The following is a 24,433-nucleotide window of genomic DNA, read 5'->3' as shown; positions in this document are numbered from 1 at the left end:
GACATAGTCAGAAGGCATGGGACAGTTGGAGAACTGCAAAGGAACAAAAGATCCTGATGGGAGTTGTACTCCTTGGTGTAGGGAAGAAAATAAGTCAGGAGATTGAAAATGTATGTAAGAAAGGCACTGCTTCAATAATTGTGGGGGATTTCAATGTGCAGGTGGATTGGGAAAATTGGGTTGGTAGTTGATCTCAAGGAAAGGAATTTATGGAATGTCTACAAGATGGCTTTTTTTTGTTGGAACAACTTATGGTAGAGCCCATTGCAAATTCTGGATATGTAATGAGGCATGCTTGATTGTGGAGCTTAAGGTGAAGGAACCCTGAGGGTTAGTCACCTTTAATCTAATAGAATTCACTGCAGTTTGAGAGGAAGAAGCTACAATTGAGTAAAGGTAACTATGAAGACATGAGAGAGGAACTGACCAGAGTTGGCTAGAAGGGGATCCTGGGCTGAAAATGTGTTGCTGGTTAAAGCACAGCAGGTCAGGCAGCATCCAAGGAACAGGAAATTCGATGTTTTGGGCCAGAGCCCTTCATCAGGAATGTCACTCTGCAGGTTCCTGATGAAGGGCTCTGGCCCGAAACGTCGAATTTCCTGTTCCTTGGATGCTGCCTGACCTGCTGTGCTTTAACCAGCAACACATTTTCAGCTCTGATCTCCAGCATCTGCAGATCTCACTTTTTACTAGAAGGGGATCCTAACAAGGAAGATTGGCAGAAGTTTTGGGGGGAATTGGGAGGCACAGAAGAAATTCATCACCAATGAAGAAGCAGAATTGGGAGGATGAGGAAACCATGCTGACAAGGGCAGGCAGGGACAGCATAAAAGCCATATACTGTAGTGTGGTGAAGATGTGTGGGAAGCCTTTTTTAAAAGCAAGTAAAGGATAGCTTAATAAAAGCGATTTTGGGGGGGAGGGGAAGCGGAATATAAAATTTGACAGTAAGCTAGCTAGTAATGGAGAAGATTGCATTTTAGATACCTTTTTTAAAAGGTGAGAATGGATATTGAGCCACTGGAAAATGAGGCTGGAGACTGTTTGTGGGAACAAAGAAATGGTGGAGGAACTGAATAGGTATTTTGTATCAGTTTTCACGTGAAAGACACCAGCAGTATACCAGAACTTTGAGAGTTGGGGTCATTGGCAAGTGCAGTGGTCATCAATCACTAAGGAGAAGGTGTTGGTGAAGCTTAAAAAGACTAAAGATGGATAAATCACCCAGACCAGATGTACTAGATGCCAGAGATGTGAGATTTGTGGTGATCTTTCAGGAATTACTGGAATTGGGGAGGATGCCGGGGACTGAAAAATGACTAATGTAACACCCTGTTTAAGAAGGGAGTGATGTAGAAGCTTGGAAAATGTAAGCTGGCTAGTCTGACCTTACTTATTGATAAGATTTTAGAGTCAATAAGTGTGGCGCTGGAAAAGCACAACAGGTCAGGCAGCATCTGAGGAGCAGGAGAGTCGATGTTTAGAGTCCAGTACTAAGAATGAGATTGCAGAGTGCTTGGAAGTGCATAGTAAAATAGGACTGACTCGGCTTCACCAAAGGGTAGTCATGTTTGACAAACTTGTTAGAATTTTTTGAGGTGGTAATAAACAAGTTAGACAAAGGAGAACTAGTGAATGTGATTTATTCGGACTTCCAGAAAGACTTTGACAAAGTGCAGCATAGGAGGCTGATAAATAAGAGCCTGTGGTGTTAGGGGCAAGATACTGGCAAAGAGGATTGGCCAACTGGCTGGCAGAGAGTAGGCATAAAAAAGGGTCTTTTTCCTGTATGGCAGCCAGTGACCAGTGGAGTTCCACAGAGGTTAGTCTTAGAACCACAATCATTCATGTTATCCATTAACAATCTAGACAAAGGGACTGAGGGCATTGTTCAGTTTACAGATGATACAACGATAGGCGGATGGACAGGTTGTGTTGAACCTGCAGAGTGACTTTGAAAGTGGACAAAGTAGTGACAATGTGGAAAAGGTTCCCTACTTTGTTAAGAGGAATAAAGGCATAAACTAAATAAATGGCAAAAAGGCTTCAGAAACCTGAAGCCCAAGGGGATTTGGCAGTCCTAATTCAGAATTCTAAGGTTCGCATGCAGATTCATTTGGCAATTCGGTAGGCAAATGCAATGTTAACATTCATTTCAAGAGGGCTAGAATACAAAAGCAGAGATATACTGCTGAGGCTGTATAAGGCTGTGGTCAGACTGCATTTGAAATATTGAGTAATTTTGACCTTTTGTCTGAGAATGAATGTGCTGGCCTTGTCAGGGGTCCAGAATAGATTTGTAGAATGGTCCTGAGATGAAGAGTTGCGGTTGAGGACCCTTGAGTCTGTACTCTATGGAGTTTGGCAGGATATAGGGGGATAATCTCTTTGAAACTTGAGAATATTTGAGAGGCTTTGTTGAGTGGAAGTGAGAAGTTTTCACTAATAGGACCTGAGGGCACAGTTTTGAAATGAAGTGGTGACCCTTCAGAATTATAGGAATGTTTTCAGCCAGGACTCATTGCAGTGGGCTGTAGAAGACAACTGATTTGAGTGTATTTAAGACAGAAATATTCTAGATTGGTAAGGGAATCGAGAGTTGTGGAAAGAAGACACGATTGAATCGTGGAGCAGACTCAAGTGGGCTTAATGGCTTATAATTACCCCTATATCATGTGGTTTTAGAGACTAACCTGTATTAGAGGTTGTTCAGCTGTTTACATATTGCTTCCACCACTGTGTTTCATCTTTTAAAATAAAGCCAGCAAAAATCTAGAGATCTTCATAAACAAAGAACTGCGGGCACTGGAGATCTGAATCAAAAACAGAAGTTGTTGACGAAACTTTGGTCTGGTGGCATCGATGGGGAGAAAACAGAATTAATGTTTCGAGTCAGGTGACTGCTCATCAGAATCCTGAAGAAGGTTCATAAGTCTCTATCAACAGATGATTAATTACTCAGCCAGTTACTAATAATGTAACTGGGTTTTTTTTAACATATAGAATGACAAGGATAAAAATTAGCATTAATTTCACTTTCCTTCACAGCATAAAATTGTTCTTTTTACCCAAGTTCACATTTTTTGACGAACATCAACCTATGTTTTATGTTGGTCAATGAAATGTATAATCAGGCAAAAAATATACTGGGTCAAGTTAGTAGGTGATCTGAGAAGTGAAGAAAAACTTGATTGAGACCTGGTACTGAGTTGGATGATCAGCTATGATTATATTGAATGGTGATGCAAACCTGAAGGGTCAAATGGCATGCTTCTCACTTCCTGTTTTTACACTATCCTCACTCCAAAGTTTAGCCTGGAACAAACAGTTTAAGACTTAATAATTAAGGGTCTGGTCAGCCACTTATAATTACGTGCCTACTTGATGTTTATTTGGTATGATGCAAACTAAAAAAATTGCTATTATAATTGGTAGAGAATTCAAATATTTTGGCTTTGACGAATTTGGTTAAGTGTTCATTCTTGTCCCATGCAAGTTAGTGAAACAGTTTTGCTACAGGTGCATCCCTGGATCAAGGTTAAAGTACTAAATAGTAACTTTAACTGTTATGCAATTTTTAAGTCTGGATTATTTGGAGTACTAACTGGCACTCGGACAAAGTTGCTTTCTGTAGCTCTCTTGCAAAATGGATGTTTGTCTTTTGCCACCTTCAAAAGTAAGATATCCATTCTTAAGGAAACCAGTCCATGTGAAATGGTCATTAGCTACTGAAAATACTATTGATCTTTTGTAAATGTAGTTTGTAAAATTGCAGACTTGTTTTTAAAGTATCAACGTTTGAGTAGATTCTTGAAACACCTTTGGAGCTTCTCAATATAAAGTCAAATTGAAAAAGTGCGTACAATTTTCTCTATCTAGAGGGGATATTTGAAGATGTTTTCATAATAGTTATTACAGCCGGAAAACATTTTATTTTCCAAACAATTCATGTGATTATTTATGTTCCAAGCAAATACAATTTTTGTTTTGACTAGTGGTGTTCCTTTCTGCTTTTTTTTATATATAGCCTACAACTCAACAGTCACCGCAGGATGAGCAGGAAAAGCTTCTTGATGAAGCTGTTCAGACTGTTAAGGTCCAGTCTTTCCAGATGAAGCGATGCTTGGTAAGAAATGTACTGTGTAAGTTATGCAATGATAAATGTTGTAAAATAGAATAAAATACATGGGCTTGTCCAGTGGTTCAAAGTTTATCCAGTGACACCAAAAAGGAGTTCTATCTGCTGACTTAGCTGATCTGTTGATTTGAAAATGTTAGGATTGGCATTAATGGCCTGGATTTCTAGTCTCTGGCAGATGGCCGAATTGGAGAAATTCTTAGTGCCTCAGGAGAAAGAGGCTCTGGAGATGCAATTACCACTGCATGTTGGGGCCTGGAGTGGCTGGAAAGCAGGTTTGTGCTGTAATTGGGCCTGTTGACCAGAGAAAAGATTTGGAGGGAGGTGCAGGACTGCTTGATGTTGAGATGTTTAAAAGGTCTACTGTGGTACAATGGAACCATGGCTTAGTTCTGTCAAAAGGTTGAGGCTCCTTTAATCTGCACTCCTTGCATGCTCCGTAAGTCTCAAACATGCTAATTCATACTCAGCGCTTGGCCCTATGGACCCTCGGGCTCCCCTTGCCATATTATACTTCCATACCCATTCACCCACTGTATGCTGTATTGCAATAATGAATTGTATAATGTCAATAAACAAGTTAAACAGAATTTTAAAAATAAATTAGTCATTCGTTCGTTACGTTGACACTTTTGGCTTGTAACTGGGGTCACCCTCTAATTTAAAATTTAAATAGCAGAAACTACCTGCCTCTGAAATTTGCCCAAGTAAACATTGTCTAGTTGGCAAAAGCAGTCAGAGCTAAAACGGTCAACTAATCTATCTTTTCCTTGGGACTCGAGTGTTTTAGTTCTCTAATGTTTGAGTTCAAGCTCTCAACCACACCTCATAATGCAATATTGAATAGAAGGGGCATAATCTGGCATGAGGAATTCTATCATGTAGGCTATGGCTCATGCAGTCGTAGACCTACCTCCTCTGTTCAATAAGATCTATTTGTGTCCTAAATTCCACCTTCCTGTTTATTCTTACTTAATTCACTCGCTTAACATATTGACCATGACTATAAAGATATTCATTAACTCCACCTCCCCGCCATCTGAGGCAGAGTTCCAAAGTTGGCTAATCTGGGAGAAAAAGGACCCCCCTGTCCAAAAGGTAACCCTTCATTTTAAGTTTCCCCAAGTTCTGGACTGACCCATGAGAGTGAAAACAGTTTTCACACCCACCTTGTCAAGATAGTACAGGATTTTAAACTTGAATCAAATCGCCACTTGCTCCCAAAGTGTAGTGAAAACATGGCCAACCTGTCCAAATTTTTTTTTCAAAAAGTAACCTGCTTATTCTAGGTATTAGTCCAGTAAACATCTTGTGAACTGCCTCAATGCATTTCCATCCATCCTTTAAATAAGGAAACCGATACCATACTCAGTATTCCAGATGTGGTCTCAATGTCTTGCATAATCGAAGCTTAACACCTTTTTACTTTTATGTTCAATTTGTCTTGTATTAAAGGATAGCAGCCCATTAATCTTCTCAATTACGTGCTGTCCTTTAGGTTGACCTTTTGTGACTCATGGGTACTTATCATTCTACAGCCATTCTACACTACAATAGGTGAGAAAGTAAGTTTCACTGAAGAAATGCAGGTTTTATAAGTCTACATTGATAGGTGGAGTGAATAGGCCAAAATTTGGCAGATGGACTTTAACATTTAGAAGTGTGGGGTTATCCTGTTGATTGAAGGAAAAGAAAGGCAACTTCGTATTTAAATGTAGAGAAACTTCAGTGTGCTTGTGACAGATCGATTTGGGTACCCTCATGCATGAATTATAGAAAATCAATGAAAACAGAAAATGAAATGAAAATCAAAAGAACTTCGGATGCTGTAAATCAGAAACAATAATAGAAATTGCTGGAAAAGCTCAGCAGGTCTCGCATCATTTAAGAGAAATCAGTGCTAATGTTTTGAGTCTGGTGGAAGCGGCATGGTTTGACATGAGGAATTCTGGAACTCAAGTTATGGCTCATAAACCTAAAATGTTCAATAGGATTGTGGTTGATTTATTTGTTTCTAAATCCCACTTTCCCATTTATCTCTAATAACCTTTAATTCACTTGCCTCACAATGTATTGATGTGGACTTCTGTAGAAGGATCACTGGACCTGAAACGTTAATTCTGATTTCTCTTCAGATGCTGCCAGTAGGTATAGCGGGTAATAAAGACGGTAAAAAAAAAGTGAATATTGAGTAGGAATGAAGTATAACAGTTGCGATTGTTATGAGTGAGACTGTATCTGGAGTGGTCTATGTATTCCTTTGCTGAGGGATGTAATTGTATTGAAGGCAGTTCAGGCGAGGTTCGCTAGATAGAGATCAGAGGTTTGTCTTGAGAAGTTGAGCAGTTTAGGTCTATGGGCTCTCTCCTAAATTTGAATGAGAGGAGATCTAATTGAGCTATATAAAATATAGGGGATTGACAAAGTTGACAGTGGATGTTGCCCATTATGGGGCTGTTGAGAATGAGAAGTTGTAGCTTTAGGATAAGAGGTAGCAGATTTAAGACAGATGGGGAATCACTTCTCTCAGAAGATTGTGAATCTGTAAAATCACTACTGCTGTGCAGTGGACACCAGGACACTGAGTAAATTTGAGGAGATAGACATTTTTAATTCATAATGTCTGGAAAGGTTATGTAATGTATGCAGGAAACTGGTTTGACGTCAAGATGAGATCAGCCATAGTTGTATTGAATGGCTAACCAGGAATGAGTGGCTGAATTTCCTGCTACTTTTCCTAGTTCTTATGTTCATATGTCCTCTAAGCCGTACCTTTTTTTTTGAAAAGTTGACTTGAAGGTTATGAAGATCAAGAGCATGCCTATCCGTGCAATAGAGCTGGTCAGGTTGAGTGTGAAGTATGCAGGCTCGCAAGTTGGGCCACCCTACATAATAGGAAACCCTAGGAGAAGTAGAATTGCCACTTGCCTATCATTTTAAAGAGCTCTTAAGTCATCCAGGCTTGGGATAGTGAAAAACCGACCGTAGTTCTAAGTTTTATCTTTAGTGACTGCTGTGTAGTGGTTTTGAGCATGGTTAAAATCTTCGTGTAAAAAGTGAAGTTTGCAGATGCTGGAGATCAGAGCTGAAAATGTGTTGCTGGTTAAAGCACAGCAGGTTAGGCAGCATCCAAGGAACAGGAAATTCGACGTTTCGGGCCAGAGCCCTTCATCAGGAATGAGTTTCCTGATGAAGGGCTCTGGCCCGAAACATCGAATTTCCTGTTCCTTAGATGCTGCCTAACCTGCTGTGCTTTAACCAGCAACACATTTTCAGTTTTGAGCATGGTTGTCAGGCTATTCAAATTTTTCAAAATAATTGTCAAGATTGATTAGTTCACAAATCTGTCTGCTTGTAAACGGGTTTGTGAAACCCCGTTCATGTCTGATACACCTCCATTCTAATCTTGTTAAATTTTTAAATTTAGCTTCACTATTTTCAAAATGTTTCTTCTACCTGTGGCATTATGACAACATTGGGAAAAGGTAAATTGCTTTCAAAAACAATTAATTCCAGACAATGATTTTATACATAGTCCTGTTGTCACCTATCATGTTGAGAACCATTGGGTGCATTGTCCTAAAAGTGTCTATTTTTAGGTACTGTAATTGTATTCAGAAACTCTGGTATATTTTAAAATATTTTTATACAACCTGTTCTGGGATATAATGACACATCTGCCATGTGGGCTTTCTGGCTGTGAGGTACAACTGAGCTATAAGTGTGCTGTCTGATATGTTATCTAACAAAAATAATTAATGACCAGTTAATCTGATAATGCATTAATTATAAGCTCATACAAACTAATCTCGATCAGGTAATAGGACAGATTCCTGACCGTTTCCATACTAGCATCAGGCATAGCAGATAAGGGGACAATGATGCAAAGGGGTCAGTCAATGCAGGGCTGAAGCACTTGTACTTAAATGCAAGCAGTATATGAAATAAGGTAAGTTAAGTAGCAGTGCAAATAGAAATTGACTTGTTCAATGTGGGTATCTTGGAGGCAAGGCTGCAAAGGGATGAGGGCCCAAAACTAAATATTTAAGGATATCCATCCTAGCGAAAGGATAGGCCATTAGGTAGAGGGGGTGGAGTTGCATTGTTAATAAAGAAAATTAAATAGATAGTAAGTGTTCAGCCGATAGGCATAGAATCTGTGTGGGTAGAGTTGAGGAACTGCAGGTGAATAAAAGACTCTGATGGGAGTTATGTGCAGACGTTCAGCGTAGTCAAGACGTAGGGAATAAAATAAGTCAGATAAGCGAAAGTACTTAAAGGCACAACTACAGTAATCATGGGAGATTTCAATATGTAGATGGATTGGGAACATTTAGGTTGGTAACAGATCTCAAGGAATTTATGGAATGTCTTCAATATGGCTTTTTTTTCTTGGTTAGAGGGGAGCTCAGCAAGGAAGATTGAGCAGAAATAACAGGGGTTTCTGGGGGGTAATTTGAGAGGCACAGCAAAAATTCATCCCAGTGAAGAAGAAACCTAAAGGGAAGGATGAGGCAGCCGTGGCTTATGTGAGAGTTGGGGTCTATGTAAGAGCAAAAGAGAATGTGCATATTGTAGTGAAGATAATTAGGAAGGATTAAAAAACCTGTGGAAGATACTTTTAAAAGTAAAAAGGAGGGAGAAGCTGAGATGAGAGTAAGCTAGCTAGTAATATAAAAAATCTAAAAAGGTGAGAGTCTGAAGTGGATGTTGGACCAGTGGAAAATCAGGCTGGAGTAGTAGTAATGAGAAACAAAGAAATGGTGGAGGAGTCAACATGGCTTTGTGCGTGGGAAATCATGCCTCACAAACTTGATTGAGATTTTTGAAAAAGTAACAGGATTGTTCAGAGCGGTAGATGTGATCTATATGGACTTCAGTAAGGCGTTCGACAAGGTTCCCCATGGGAGACTAATTAGCAAAGTTAGATCTCACGGAATAAAAGGAGAATTATCTCAAAGATAGGAGACAGAGGGTGGCAGTGGACGGTTGTTTTTCAGACTGGAGGCCTGTGACCAATGGAGTGCCACAAGGATCAATGCTGGGTCCTTTACTTTTTGTCATTTTACGTAAATGGTTTGGATGCGAGCATAAGAGGTACAGTTAGGAAGTTTGCAGATGACACCAAAATTGGAGGTGTAGTGGACAGCGAAGAGGGTTACCTTGGATTACAACAGGATCTGGACCAGGTGGGCCAATGGGCTGAGACGTGGCAGATGGAGTTTAATTCAGATAAATGCGAGGTGCTGCATTTTGGGAAAGCAAATCTTAGCAGGACTTATACACTTTAATGGTAAGGTCCTAGAGAGTGTTGCTGAACAAAAAGACCTTGGAGTGCAGGTTCATAGCTCCTTGAAAGTGGAGTCGCAGGTAGGATAGTGAAGAAGGCGTTTGGTATGCTTTCCTTTATTGGTCAGAGTATGGAGTACACGAGTTGGGAGGTCATGTTGCGGCTGTACAAAACATTGGTTAGTCCACTGTTGGAATATTGCGTGCAGTTCTGGTCTCCTTCCTATCGGAAAGATGTTGTGAAACTTGAAAGGGTTCAGAAAAGATTTACAAGGATGTTGCCAGGGTTGGAGGATTTGAGCTATAGGGAGAGGCTGAACAGGCTGGGGCTGTTTTCTCTGGAGCATTGGAGGCTGAGGTGTGACCTTTTATAGAGGTTTATAAAATCATGTGGGACATGGATGGGATAAATAGACAATGTCTTTTCCCTGGGGTTGGGGAGTCCAGAACTAGAGGGCATAGGTTTAGGGTGAGGGGGAAAGATATAAAAGAGACCTAACACGTAACGTTTTCACTCGGAGGGTCGTACGTATATGGAATGATCTGCCAGTGGATGTGATGGAAGTTGGTACAATTGCAACGTTTAAGAGGCATTTGAATGGGTATATGAATAGGAAGGGTTTGTAGGAATATGGGTTGGGTGCTGGTAGAAGGGACTAGATTGGGTTGGGATATCTGGTCAGCATGGACGAGTTGGAACAAAGGGTCTGTTTCCATGCAGTTGACGATGAGAACCTTTTTCCACGTATGGAGTCAGCTATTACGAGGGGGCATAGCTTTAAATTAAGGGGAGGTAGGTATAGGACAGATGTTAGGGGTAGATTCTTTACTCAGCGAGTCGTGAGGTCATAGAATACCCTGCCCGTAGCAGTGGTGGAGACTCCCTCTTTGTAGGCATTTAAACGGGCATTGGATAGGCATATGGAGGATAGTGGGCTAGTGTAGGTTAGGTGGGCTTGGGTCGGCACAACATCGAGGGCCAAAGGGCCTGTACTGCGCTGTATTTTTCTATGTACTGCATGCCAGAGTTCTAAAGGAGAATACTGACCAGATTGAAGAGGCTTTGATCTTTCAGGAATCACTGGAGTCTAGGAGGGTGCCAGAGTACTAGAAAATGACTAATGTAACACTGCATTAGGGTTGGCATGGTGGCTCAGTAGTTTGCACTGCTGCCTTGCAGCACATTCTTCCTGTGTCTGCATGGGTTTCCTACGGGTGCTTCGGTTTCCTCCCACATCCAAGATGTGCAGGTCAGGTGAATTGACTGTGCTAAATTGCCCATTGTGTTATACTAGTCAGAGGAAAATGAGTCTGGGTAGGTTACTCTTCGGAGGGTCGGTGTGGAGTTGTTGGGCTGAAGTGCCTGTTTCCACACTGTAGGGAATCTAATCCAATCTACTGTTCAAGAATGGGGGGGAAGCAGAAGACAGGAAACTGTAGACCAGCTGTGGTGGCGAGAGGTTTGGAATGGTGAAGTAGTGATAGGTGAATACAGGTGGGGGTACGATCTGGTTGGTTGAATTATTCAGTTTGCCGATGACAAAGGTGGTGATAAAGTGGTGTGGATGCAGAAGGATTTAAACAGGTGAGGAGATGGCAAAGAAGTGGCAGATGGAATACAATGTGGGAAAGTGAGAGTTTGTGCATTTTGGTGGAAGAATAGAGGCATGGAATATTTTCTAAATGGTGAAAGGCTTTGGAAATCTGCAGCACAAAAGAAACTTGGGAGCCCCAGTTCTTACCACTAATCTGCAGTCTATTTGGCAATTAGGAAGACAAATGTAATGGCAGTATTCATTCCAAGAGCTCAAGAATGCAAAAACAGAGATGTACTGCTGGGGCTGTATAAGGTTCTGGTCAGATTTTGTTTGAAATATTCTAAGTAGTGTTGGGCCCTGTATGGAAGAAAGAATGTGTAGGTATTGAAGGGGGTCCAGAGGAGGTTTTACAAGAAGGATCCTAAGGATGAAGGGCTTATGAGTGTTTGAGGATTCTGAGTTTATACTCTTAGTTTAGAAGGATGAGGGTGGATCTGATGAAACTTGCAGAATAGTAGGAGGCTAGGAAAGTGAATGCGCTGATGATGTTTTCACTGGTAGGAGAGATTAGCACCCAAGGGCATAGCCTCAGTGAAGTGATGCCCCTTCAGAACTGAGATGAGGAATTTCTTCAGCCAGAAGATAGTGAATCTGTGGAACTCTTTGCAGCAGATGGCTGTGGTGGCCAAGTCTATTTAAGGTATATTTAATATCGGGATAGGTCTTTGATTAGCAAGGGAATCAAGAGTTGGGGGAGAAAATCTGGAGAGTGGGGAGGGGAGGCTGAGAAATGTACCAGCCATCATTTGAGTTGAATGGTTTAATTTTGCTAGATGTTATGGTCTCTTAATTGTCATCGCAAGAGAGAAATTATTGAGGTTTACAACACCAAAAGATGAGTATTATGGCAAAATGGTAGGACCAAACCCTGCCCCCCCCCCCCCCGAAAAATCCCCGAGCCAAAAGCCCCAGATTCCCGTCCACCTGCTCCAGAGTTTGTCACATCACATCTAAAGAGGTTAATTAAAAATATCTACAATACTGAAGAAGCCACTTGGCTTGTTATGTGTATGGTGGCTCTCTGGAAGAGTTCAGCTCGGGAAGCCCAACTCTTTGCCTTTTCCCTGTAACCCTGAATATTTATTTTCTCTCCAGATATTTAGCAGATTTCCCTTGAAAGCAAATATTGAACTGACATCCATAGTCATCTTGGAGTCCGTTCCAAATCTCAATCACTTGTAACAATTCTTTGCCCTCCTTTCATCTTCAGGTTCTTTTTTCATTCACCTTGGATCAGTATCCTCTGTTTGTCAACCATGCTGATAATGAGAGCAGTTTCTCCCTATCTATCCTGCTTGATAGCTCTTGAATCTCTCAACTGTTTCTCTGAGGCAAAACCAAAAAAAATTCTCTAAACTATCCACATAACTGAAGTCCCTCATCCTTGGAACCATTCCGATAAATCTTTCCTGTTACATGGTAATTATGTGTGGCATCCAGACTAGATTCCTCAGAAATTAAACTTCTGTTGTATACAAGCTGCTTCGGTTTTGAGTGATTGATTGCTTCACAGAAGAAAATATTTATAGACCCTTCACTAATAATTCAGAGGCACCAGATCAATATTAATTTCTGCAAGTGAAAATGTTCCAAGAAAAATAATTGAACTGGATGCAGTAGTGTCCTAGAGTTGATGCATTTGTTGACATGAATAGGAACCATGTTTGTCATTATTTTAAACATTTTCTTTTTAATATCTTTTATTCAGCCCAGTGATCTTTTAATTCTTGGAAGGAGCTTTGGAATTGTTGTTCCCAAGGTTGATCTTCATATGGACAATCAGTGTCCTCTAAGACTGCTGCACCATTCAATATGATCATGGCTGATCTTATTTTAACCTCCACTCTGTGTTCTTGAATATTCCTGATAATCTGACATTCCTAGATGATCACCTTTGTTTGCCTTTGCCATAAAAATATTTAAAGGTACTGTGCCAATTGCCTTTTGGAGAGGGGTATTCCAAAGACATCCAACTCTGTGAGGAGAAGCCAATCCTCATCTAAACATCCTGCTGTTTTTTTTTCCCTTTAACTTTGACCCCCATTTCTATGGTCAGGATTATAAAACATGGCCAATGACTGAACCAGTGAATTTTCTGTGGGTACTTTGGTGATAAAACATTTTACTCCAAATGTACTTGCTAAAACCCTACTGTGATAAAAGTATAGGTTCTATTGAGTGAACTAATCTGACTGGTGATATGAGGAAACGTTCAAACTGAGGGCTGTTGGATCAGTGGTATATTTTGGGAAAACATAATATGCTTGGATAGTGATTTAGGAACTCTTTTTGCATGGTAATTGCAGGATTGCAAGATTCGTGTGCTTTTAATTGAAGCACTGGCAATTATAGAGCTGGGATTGTATTTAAATTTCCTGAAATTATCAATTATATTGCAAAGAATTATATTAATTCAACTGACATGGGTTGGTACTTTGACATTAATGTGTTTTCAAATGTATGATTTTAAACTGTTTTGCATTCACAGGAACAATGGCTGTGGCATGGCCAGACACTTTGGCTTCATTGTTATATTATTATATAAACTTTGAATAAAAATGAATCATTTGCTCAAGTTCTGATGACTGATGTTATATTTTGTATTTCAGGACAAGAATAAATTGATGGATGCACTAAAACATGCTTCAAATATGCTTGGTGAATTACGAACCTCAATGCTGTCACCAAAGAGTTATTATGAGCTCTGTATCCTTTTTAGTAATGAATAAAAATCTAGTAATATTTTGCTCACAACTTGTATTTATATAGTGTTTTGATATAATAATAAGATATCCTTAGCAACTTTCCAAGAACATTAGGAAGCAAAATTAGATAGAGCCACATAAGACAATATTAGGGCAGATGGCAAACAGCTAGATCAGAGAGAGATTTTGAGGGTCTTGATGATAGAAGCAAATAGTTATTGGTTTATGGGGGTAACCTCGACCTTGTGATCTAGACAACTAAATGTGGCTATCAGTGATAGAAAAGTTAAAATTGCACGTTCAAAAAGTCAGAATTAGATGACTACAAATTTTAACTGTAAAACAGGGAAGGTTGTAAAGCTAGAAAGGTCGGGTCCTAAGGGCAACTTTTTCACGCAGAGCGTGATGCAAGTATGGAATGAGCTGCCAGAGGATGTGGTGGAGACTGTACAATTACAGCATATAAGAGGCATCTGGATGGATATATGAAAAGGAACAGTTTAGAGGAGTATGGGTCAAGTGCTGGCAAATGGAACTGGATTAGGTTAGTTGTGTGAAACAAGAGGTTCAGATAAAACTTAGAGTTAACTATAGGGTGCTGGAGGCAAAGGTAATTGGTTAACGATGGAAAAGCAGTCATTAAACAATATTGAAAGCATTCAGTATGCAAGGTCAGCTATAACAAGGGGAAAAGCATCCACTGTATGAGTCCAGTTAACAAAGTTAAGAGCACCCATTCTGTAACAGTAAAGGGCTTGACCTCTGCAACGATACTTGTTGATTGTAATGTTACCCAATTAATATGTATGTTGCCTTCTCTGGATGCTCCTCCCTGTAAAATGACTATATAATTCATTGAAGCTGTTGTTTGAGGGTAGATCGTGAACTCCTGTCCCTATGCACATGGGCGATCATTTGTTCTCTCTGTTTCTGCCGCGTGAGGAGGTGAATGTAACTTGCTGAGAATAAGGACAGAGGCAACAGTTTTGGCTCACCACAATTTTGAGGGGCAGAATATAGGAGAACATTGTGTTGTCATAAAGAAGTACTAAATGCATTTTCAGTGGCAAATGAACCGAAGTTAGGGGAATGTAGCAATGCTACAGCCATAGATTATTTCCATCTTAATTAAGGTATGTGTTTATAAGCTCATCTTGGCATTAAATAAGATGCCAAGGTTTCAAGTCATTTGGTTTAGAATCAAAACACTATACAGAGTTTGAAGTACATTTTGATAAATTAGGAAAAGACTTGGATGGTTTTGATCCCTGACAAAGTAGTACAAGCTTTTTATACTTCATGTGAGGGCTTTTAGAAGGTGCTTTTTGGCGGAGAAAGTTGAGAATTATCTTTGTCCCTGCATCATCCTAAAATGCAATGAGCAGTAGAAGTCAGGGCTTGATCGTCTTGTCAGATTGAATGGGAGAAAGTGAGGACTGCAAATGCTGGAGATCAGAGTCGATGAATGGCTCAGATCTGAATGAATGACCAATGCAATTGTCAACCATTTTCTTTCAAGATTTTGTCCCTCAGATTACCAATGAAAATGAGAGCTGCTCAGAAGTAACGACTGTGGAGAGTGTGTATTGGTGTCAAGGATATCAAAGGTAGGGATTATGCTGGTTTAATAAATCAGTAACTGCAGAATTGTGAACAGTGGAAGCATTTGGAATTTTAAAAGTGAATTCGGAAAGTCTTTTCTCCAAGGATGGTTATCCATTTACTTTGGAGCTTGTGGATGGAGGTGGGGGTAATATAGATGGGAAGTGATCTATAGTTCAATAAATCTATTTGGTAAAATGTGTAATTTGTGCAACTGTGCAGTTCTTCTAAAAGGTAGTGTACAACAAGATGGACCTGACTAGGTGAGATGTTATTGCAGCAAAACCAATATTTGGTCCTGATCTAAAATTGATCCCATCATTATGTATGGCTGGAAATTTGAACATTAACTGATTTGCTGTGTTTTAGTTATTAGTTAGGGAATATAATTTGTGCTATTTTATCAGGGATAATGTTTTATATGGTGAACAAATAAGTCAATTACACTTGTAGAAATGCAAGTTTTGCACGTAATGCATATCACTTTGTATATTTGCACAGAAAAAGTAAATCTGAACTTAGTTTAAAATTTTTTTATCATGAATTTCTGAAAAAGATAACTTTGCTAAAACTTTTCAGCTTCTATGTGTTAGTGTAATTAGCAAGATAAGCCAAAGAGAGGATAAAATGGCATTTATACTATCAAAGAGGAGAATGGTGATTTATTGGCAAGTGTAGACACAAGTGAGTAATGTCAGTGCTGTTGTAAATGTACATAAGCTGTATATCTCCATCTGCCAGATGGAATCAAAAAGCATATCACTTCAGTTGTTTATACCAAGCAAGATGCTGAACATATCTAACCAGCCCAAATGTGGAAAATGTTTTTACCTTTTTCCCTAACATTGTCCAACACTTCATGTAATCCTGCAATTACCAATATTTGCTATGCAATCTTGTGTCTGAAGAATTGCACTGACAATTTTGAGGATTGTTGGGTCTCTGTGTGGCTTCCAGCAGATAATGGTCATTGGGTACATGGAGAGGGTATGCTATATACATAGAAAATAAAAAAAATAGAAAATTGGAAAAATACAGCGCAGTACAGGTCCTTCGGCCCTCGATGTTGCGCCGACCAAAGTCTACCTAACCTACACTAGTCCAATAACCTCCATATGCTTATCCAATGCCCGCTTAAATGACCATAAAGAGGGAGAGTTCACCACTGCTACTGGCAGGGCATTCCATGAACACTCAACCCGCTGAGTAAAGAATCTACCCCTAACATCTGTCCTATACCTACCACCCCTTAATTTAAAGCTGTGTCCCCTAGTAACAGCTGACTCCATTAACAGAAAAAGGTTCTCAGTGTCTACCCTGTCTAAACCCCTAATCATCTTGTACACCTCTATCAAATCTCCCCTAAACCTCCTTTTCTCCAATGAGAACAGCCCCAAGTGCCTCAGCCTTTCCTCATACGATCTTCCTACCATGCCAGGCAACATCCTGGTAAACCTCCTCTGCACTCGTTCCAATGCCTCCACATCCTTCGTATAGTATGGCGACCAAAACTGCACACAATACTCCAGATGAGGCCGCACCAGAGTCTTATACAACTGCAACATGACCTCAGGACTCTGGAACTCAATTCCTCTACCAATAAAGCCCAGTACACCATATGCCTTCTTCACAGCTCTATTTACCTGGGTGGCAACTTTCAGAGATCTGTGTACATGGACACCAAGATCCCTCTGCTCATCCACACTACCAAGTAGCCTACCATTAGCCCAGTAATCCATCTTCTTGTTACTCCTACCAAACGGTTTGTTTTAAAATATACATCCAATCACAACTAAACAGGAAAAGAACATGTAAACGAACATCAGTTTGAGCTGCTTTGTTCAATTTAATTGCATATGGGATCCTCTGTTTGCTGTCTTTCCTCGATGTGGACCATTCAGCAGTTGGAAACTGCTGTCATGGCTTCAGTGAGTGTGCTTTGTGCTGTAGCATATTGTTTTGAAATTTTAATTCATTCTTTTGGGACCCAAGGATAGAGTTGCTCATCTTAGCTTCTGCTCCCCAGACAGAAAACAACTTTGGAGAACTGCTGTAATATCATCTGATTTTTTTTTAAAATAAAAGCTCCTATGGAACACCTATTGAACTGATATGGTAAACAGATATTTCATTAATATGGGAAGGAAGTGGTAAGCTAGCAAAGAAAAGATGAAGTGATAGCTTTGTCCATCAAGAAAAGTGAGTGCGAGAGTCATATTTGATCCTCTTTTAGTTAAATCCCCTTAACAAAAAAAAGTTGCAAAGTATCATGTAATTTAGTATGTCCGAAATTTGAAATAGTGATACCTGATGACCTGTAGCAATTGCTTAGCATGAGGATGGTGTCTCTGCTAGATTTTCTAGCCCACTCCACTCAAATGCTGACATTTTTAAGGTAGATACAATTGCAGTTTGTTTTAAGTCTTGCATTAGTTTGATCTATAATTCTTCATGTGTTCGGTAGAATCATTTGAGTACTATAATTCTTAGTCTTGAAACATCTGTTTTCATGTTCTTTCTGTACAACCACCTTTTGAGTGGGGAGTAACCCTTAACTTAAGGATAGACATGGCCATTTCAGATGAATTGCATTATTTGGAAGTTTATCTGACTGATGAGTTTGCTAAGGGACGAAAGGTGGCTGACCTGTATGAACTTGTTCAGTATGCCGGCAACATCATTCCAAGACTGTAAGTACACTCCATTGTACAGATAATGGGCAAGTGGATTATATACTTCAAATGCAGCAAATTTTGTCAATTTGTATCTTAAAACTGCATTGTGTTGGCAGCTGATTCTAAATTGATCTTCATTTATATATTAAATTCTATATTTGCTTGAAATCACAATGTAGATGCCAGACTTTTATTAATTGGTTCTACTTTGCTAGTGTGACAAACTGACAAAATTTGAAATGCAAGGTTAGTTCTCGGGAACTGAGAGTAATGTTCTACTTAATATTTGACAGTATCAGTGGAAGAACAGTGCTCTGTATTGAGCAACAGAGTCTGATGGACTAAGTTAACTATATTAACCTCTGCTTTTGACATGTGTCCTGCATTGTTTTTTGCCCTCACTAGGAAAATTTTGGTAGCAAATCATTTAGTCTGTATTAAGTTGCTTCTGGTGATTAATTTTAATCAAATACATGGATGCTGGTAATCATTGATTAAAAATGTTCAGTTTACGTTGGCTACTTTTAACACGTAAATAGGTACTATGCAATTTGGGTCACTTTTGAGTGCCGTCATGACTTCTCACAAGCAAAAATTGCTGGCGAAACCCAGCAGATCTGGCAGCATATGTGGGAAGAAAGCAGAGTTACTGTTTAGAGTCCAGTGACTCTTCAATTATGAAGAGTCGTCACTGGACTCTTCACTGTTAACTCTGCTTTCTTCCCACAGATGCTACTATTCCTGCTGAGTTTCGCCAGCAATTTTTGTTTCAGATTCCAGCATCTAGAGTTCTTTGTATTACATGACTTTTAAAATGTTGCTTGTAAAACTTCGAACAATTCTGGCCTCATTGCACTTATTTTTAACCAAACTGAGTGTATTTTTGATTTTGAATGTACAGCTACTTGCTCATCACTGTTGGAGTTGTCTACATTAAGTCATTTTCCCAGTCAAGGAAGGATATTCTTAAGGATCTGGTGGAAATGTGTCGTGGGGTGCAGCATCCATTGCGAGGGCTGTTCCTCAGGAACTACCTACTTCAGTGCACTAGAAATATTTTGCCGGATGAAGGAGAGGAGTCTGAGTAAGTTTTAGTTTTTCTTAACGTTTAAAACAGCTTAATTCCTGCAAAATTGTAAGATAATATACTACATTGAGTAATTAATGTTGTCATTGCATTCCTGAGAGGTGCAACTAAAGATTCGTAGGAACTTCTTCATTCAAAAGAAACTTAAATTGTCATTTACGAATTAAAACTCTGCATATTTATAAACTCATTTAAATTAAATTAATACAGAATAAAATTCAAACTATCCAAGTAAATTTTTAAAACTCAAAAGAATTGCGAACTATTTCTATTTGACTCCCACTTTCTGACCTGTTTCTTAGCCCAATCAGTCAATACCTACCCAGCAGTCAACACTGAGGAGACATCACAGCTTATCTAATAGCATCCTGGCCCATTGCCTACTCATGCTCATCATAAAATGTTGCATAGTGCAACATTTGCCGCACCAGTTTCTCGTAAGCCAGAAATGCTGGGGCAATGAGATAAGCTGACAGTAATAATGTTAGTATGGGTAATATTAGTGTGTATTGACAATTGGTTAACAGACAAGAAGCAAAGAAGGGATAACATAGCATTTTCAAATTTAGTAAGCTGTTACTAGTGAAATGTCCTAAGTATCAGTGCTTTGGCCAAAATTACTCAATCTCTAATTGTTTGAATAAAGATACTGACAGTTGCATATCTAAACTTGCTGATAAATTTGAGAATGTCAGTATGGGGATGGCACTGAAGCAACAAAGGAAAATTAATAGATTGTGATTGGTAGCAAAGTGGCAGGTGGTACATAATATGGGATTTTTGAACACCTTTGCTTGATAGTAAAAATAGAAGTAGATTTTTTTTAAAGCTCAAATCTTGTACATGTAGATGCTCAGGAGCTTCAATGTATTTGTTTAAAGAACGCAAAGTTAATGGATAGATAACACAAGCGATTAGGAAGAAAAATGATATGTTGCCCTTTATTGCAAAGGATAAAAGATATGGACACCTTGCTATGAACTTATAAAGCTTTGGTGAGATCACACCTGGAGTACTTTATTCAGTTTGGTCTCTATTTAAAGAGGACTACGCTTGCCCTGGAGGAATTGCAGCAAAGGTTGACTTTGGTTCCTGGGAGATGGTTATAGCTAACTAATCAATATATGCCCATTGGTGTATATATAAGAAAAAGGAAAGTGCCAGAGTGTCTGTATTTAAAAACAGGCTGGCACAAAACTAGGGAAATGTAGACCAATTAGCTTAAGATTTAGGAAAGAGTTGTGCAGTAGCTGTTTTAAAATTCTTTCTTTGGGTACAGGCATAACTGGCTAGGCCCATTGATTATCTGTTGCTAATTGCTCTTGAACTGAGTAACTTGTTAGGTGACTTCAGAGTGCAATTAAGAGTTAACCACATTGCTGTGAGGGTGGAGGTACATGCAGGCTAGACCATGTAGGGGTGACAGATTTCCTTTGCTAATAGATGTTAGTGAACTAAATGTATTTTTGTGGCAATTGATAATTTTATCAACCAAATTACTCAGAGTGGCTTTCAAATCCAGATTTTCATTAATTGATTATTAATTCCACCAGCTGCTATGTTTGGACTTGAATCTGTTCCCATAACATTAACCTGTATTGCTCTCTTGCTAGTCTAATGACATTCCCAGGAGAAAATGAAGACTGCAGATGCTGGAGATCAGAATTGAGATGTGGTGCTGGAAAAGCGCAGCAGGTCAGGCAGCATCTGAGCAGCAGGAGAATTGATGTTTCGGGCATAAGCCCTTCATCAGGAATATTACAAATTTCATCCTGATGAAGGGGTTATGCCTGAAATGTCAATTCTCCTGCTGCTCAGATGCTGCCTGACCTGCTGTGCTTTTCCAGCACCGCACTTGACTAATGACATTCCCACTAAGCTACTTTCTTACCTGCTAAATTATCACTTCTATGTAGTGGGATCATTCTTTAATAAAGATTTGGATATGCAGTTTCAAACTTTGTGGGTGAAACTAAACAGTATGGCTGATACAAGAGAATAACAAGGTACTAGAAGACATTCAGAAACCTGCAGAATGGATGTGTAAATGGCAAACCAACTTCAATATCAAGCCTTGTAATGTGGTGAGTTTTGATAATGTGTAAAATAGCAAGTAAACATAGATGCAGATATCCTCAAGTAGAAATATCTTCTGTGTAAACTAGCAAACAAACAGTTTCCTTTATTAATGAGCACACTGAATCAAGGGTATATATATCTACCACCCTCTGTAAACTCAGTATGACTGCAATTACTCAGCTCTTCAGATTCTTATTTGCCTGGCCAATGCTCTAACTGCAAAACTAAAGAAGTCTTTAGATTTCTGTTTCACTGAGTCTTCAGTCCAGGCCACATCCAGTAATCTGTCCAGGAAGTTAGTAAAAAATGAGCAGAGTTGCAACAAATTCTTCCACAGCAGTTGAGACAATCCACAACATTTTAAAACTATCAGCAGACTAAATTAAGTCATTGTGCTGTATTTCCTGATGTTAACTGATTCTTTTAAAAGTTCTGGGATACAGAGCGACACATTGGCCCCAAAAAAGTAATCCAGTTCTTTCTTGCATCTTGCCCCGTGTAACAAATTTGCTCAAATCTGTCCCTCAGTTTGAGATATTGTTTAAATGCAATTAAACTAATACAGGGTTGAAAGCTTTACCTCCAGTACTGCAGAAAGTTAAAATGCATGTCCTGACAATTTTGTTGGAGGTGAGGGGGTTGGAATTCCTGTTTAGTCATTTCTAATAAGTATATAGTTTTGGTTCCCATCTCATTTCTGTGAATCTTTTACTCTTGATAATATAGAGCCTGGAGCGTTGCACACAGATTTGTAAAACTTTATCTGTAATCCATATATTCTTCTATTCTACTTCATACAAATATTTATTGTCTAAACAATGTAAGTTGTGGTTATAGGAAGATAATTATGAATATATCCTATATGAACTCTTAAAAGTTTTTTTGCTAAATAGGAGGAAGATTTTTAAACACATTGTCATATGAAGCAGTTGAAGATAAAGCATAGATGCACGTATGGGAAAACATTGATAAACAAATGAAGGAGAGACATATGGAAGAATAGGGTTGCCAGTAACTTTTATGCAGAATGGAAGCCTGTATGGAGGAGATTTACCCTTTTTCTGTGATTTATACAAGCACTCCTTTAACACTGAAACTGAACCTACTTATGACTAATAACTAGATCAATCCATGAATAAAGTACTCCTCCTGTTTTGTTATGTTTCTACTAAATTGTATTTAAGATGTCTAATACATACTTTCTTGAGATTAGTTTCAATTTTTAGAAAAAAATTGATTCAAGGTGAAACTTGCAGAATTAAACTAATAACTAAGCATAATTTGTGTATTGAAGTATATTGTGCTGTTTGATTTTTGTCCCCTTCAACACTTACCTTTTCCTGTTTCAGGGAAGTTGTAACTGGAGATATCAACGACTCCATGGACTTTGTGCTGCTGAACTTTGCAGAAATGAACAAACTCTGGGTGCGCATGCAGCACCAGGGTCACAGTAGAGACCGTGAAAAACGTGAACGTGAACGTCAGGAGCTGCGAATCCTAGTTGGTACAAACTTAGTCCGGCTTAGTCAGTTGGAAGGAGTTAATGTAGAGAGGTACAAACAGGTGAGAATTCTCCTTCTCTGCATGTTATGATTTAATATTCAATTATGAAATTAATCTTCATATAACAATATCTACCCAAAGAGATTTCCTGGATTAGGTGGAGATTCAGAGAAAAGGTATTTATTGATTTTGTTTGATTCCAACCTTGAGAATGTACCCAAAATAAATTGCTTAATAAGTATTAGGATATGGATTTGTACTTCTGGAAGAATTATTTTTATCAAGGAAAGTTCAGGTAATTTTCTGGTCCTTTGTCCATCATCTTAGGAGCTAGTTCAGATGAAAGTAAAGTAGCCATAGTCTTATCAAACCATAGGGCTGCACACTCATTAGAATAAAATAACTGGTAGTGTTTTAATCTGAGAATCATCACCCATTAGGGGAAGAAGTTGAGAAGAATTTCAGCCAGTGAGGGGATTTGAACCCATGCTGTTGGTGTCACTCTGCAGTGCAAACCAGCCATCCAACCAACTGAACTGCATGTGTGACACTGGTAAAATAACTTGAAGTTATGGCATGTCCCATAATGCATGTTAAAAGGAGAAAATTCATTTTTACAAAAAAGAAACTGATCTGACCGAACGAATATATAGGCCCACATTTTTCCCTTTGGCTTCAGAAATTCATGTCAGGCTCTTTATGGTTGAGAGATCGTGTTCAAATAATGACTGGAATCTCTGAGTGACGAAAGTAGTCTCTTTTATTCCGCAATCACAGCACAAGTTAGAGGTGATAATAGAATCTCGATATACAGTTCTTACAAGAGCCCCTTTGTACACAGTTCTAACATATATTAAAATTCCATTACTATGGTGTTACTTCTTTATCTATAGTACACAAGGTTTTGAAGGCCTTCTGTCTTGGGAGACAGGAGATGGGTTAAAATATGCTTAGTGCTGGCTGTTACTTCTGACAGGATTAAGTGTCTGTTTGGTTTGCTTGCATAATTGAAGTGTTAGTTTTTATCTTTTATGTTAATAAAAATACTAATTTTATGAGCTAAGAACAGATGACTGTAGCTGGGTTGTGAGATTTATTTCAGTTTCTTGCCGAGATAATGGCTCAGTTAAAAGGTATTTAACAGGTACTTATTCTATTCCGGTCTGGGAGACAGTTGGTAAGGGCTGATTCATATTATAATGTTTTGTGGAGACTTGATGGTAGATATTTTTCTGTGTGCCACACTTATTCAGAGGTAAACACTGCAAAAAGCAAGGGCTGATAAGGTGTGAAAATGCAGTAATATAATGAGCTGGAGAGTGAGTTAATAAAGATAACCTATAACACAATATCTCAGATGGTCTTCAAAATGCATACGCAGTTCATTACTGACTTGGTACTCATGTCAGGCTTTCTTTGAGTTTTCATGATGGATTTGTGTTCACCAGTGGAGTTTGCAAGCTGCACTGCAATGGTGGAGGGGAGTTGAGGTTAGAAGGCTCATATTGGTTATCTGAGACACAAGGCCAGCTCTGTGTTGTTCAAAGGCTCCTAAACCTTGTGCTTCCCTTTACATTCAATATCTACAATGTAGCGTGGTCAGGTGCCATGCAATAGCAATGAGATTTCTTTTGTGTTAAAGTAAGTCAGTAACAATTTAATAAACCTCCTCAAGAACATGTAACAAAGTCTTCAAACAAAGGTTTAATCCCTTAAGTGACCAATAAATGGTGTAATCAAACAACCATGAATTCAGA

General features: G+C 39.0%; 1 protein-coding gene across 1 annotated transcript in view; it reads left to right on the top strand.

Annotated features, from left to right (window-relative positions):
* Positions 1-24,433, top strand: part of vps35 (VPS35 retromer complex component) — a 57,792-nt gene that overhangs the window by 4,185 nt on the left and 29,174 nt on the right. The window contains exons 2-6 of the mRNA XM_060838101.1: positions 4,028-4,126; positions 13,635-13,731; positions 17,899-18,022; positions 18,909-19,091; positions 22,523-22,736. Of these exons, the coding sequence (XP_060694084.1) occupies positions 4,028-4,126; positions 13,635-13,731; positions 17,899-18,022; positions 18,909-19,091; positions 22,523-22,736 (717 nt within the window). The remainder of the gene's footprint in view (positions 1-4,027; positions 4,127-13,634; positions 13,732-17,898; positions 18,023-18,908; positions 19,092-22,522; positions 22,737-24,433) is intronic.

Source organism: Hemiscyllium ocellatum, chromosome 17 (assembly GCF_020745735.1).
Source record: "Hemiscyllium ocellatum isolate sHemOce1 chromosome 17, sHemOce1.pat.X.cur, whole genome shotgun sequence".
NCBI lineage: Eukaryota > Metazoa > Chordata > Chondrichthyes > Orectolobiformes > Hemiscylliidae > Hemiscyllium > Hemiscyllium ocellatum.
Note: the sequence above shows the minus strand (reverse complement) of the source record. Positions and strands in the feature narration are given on the sequence as shown.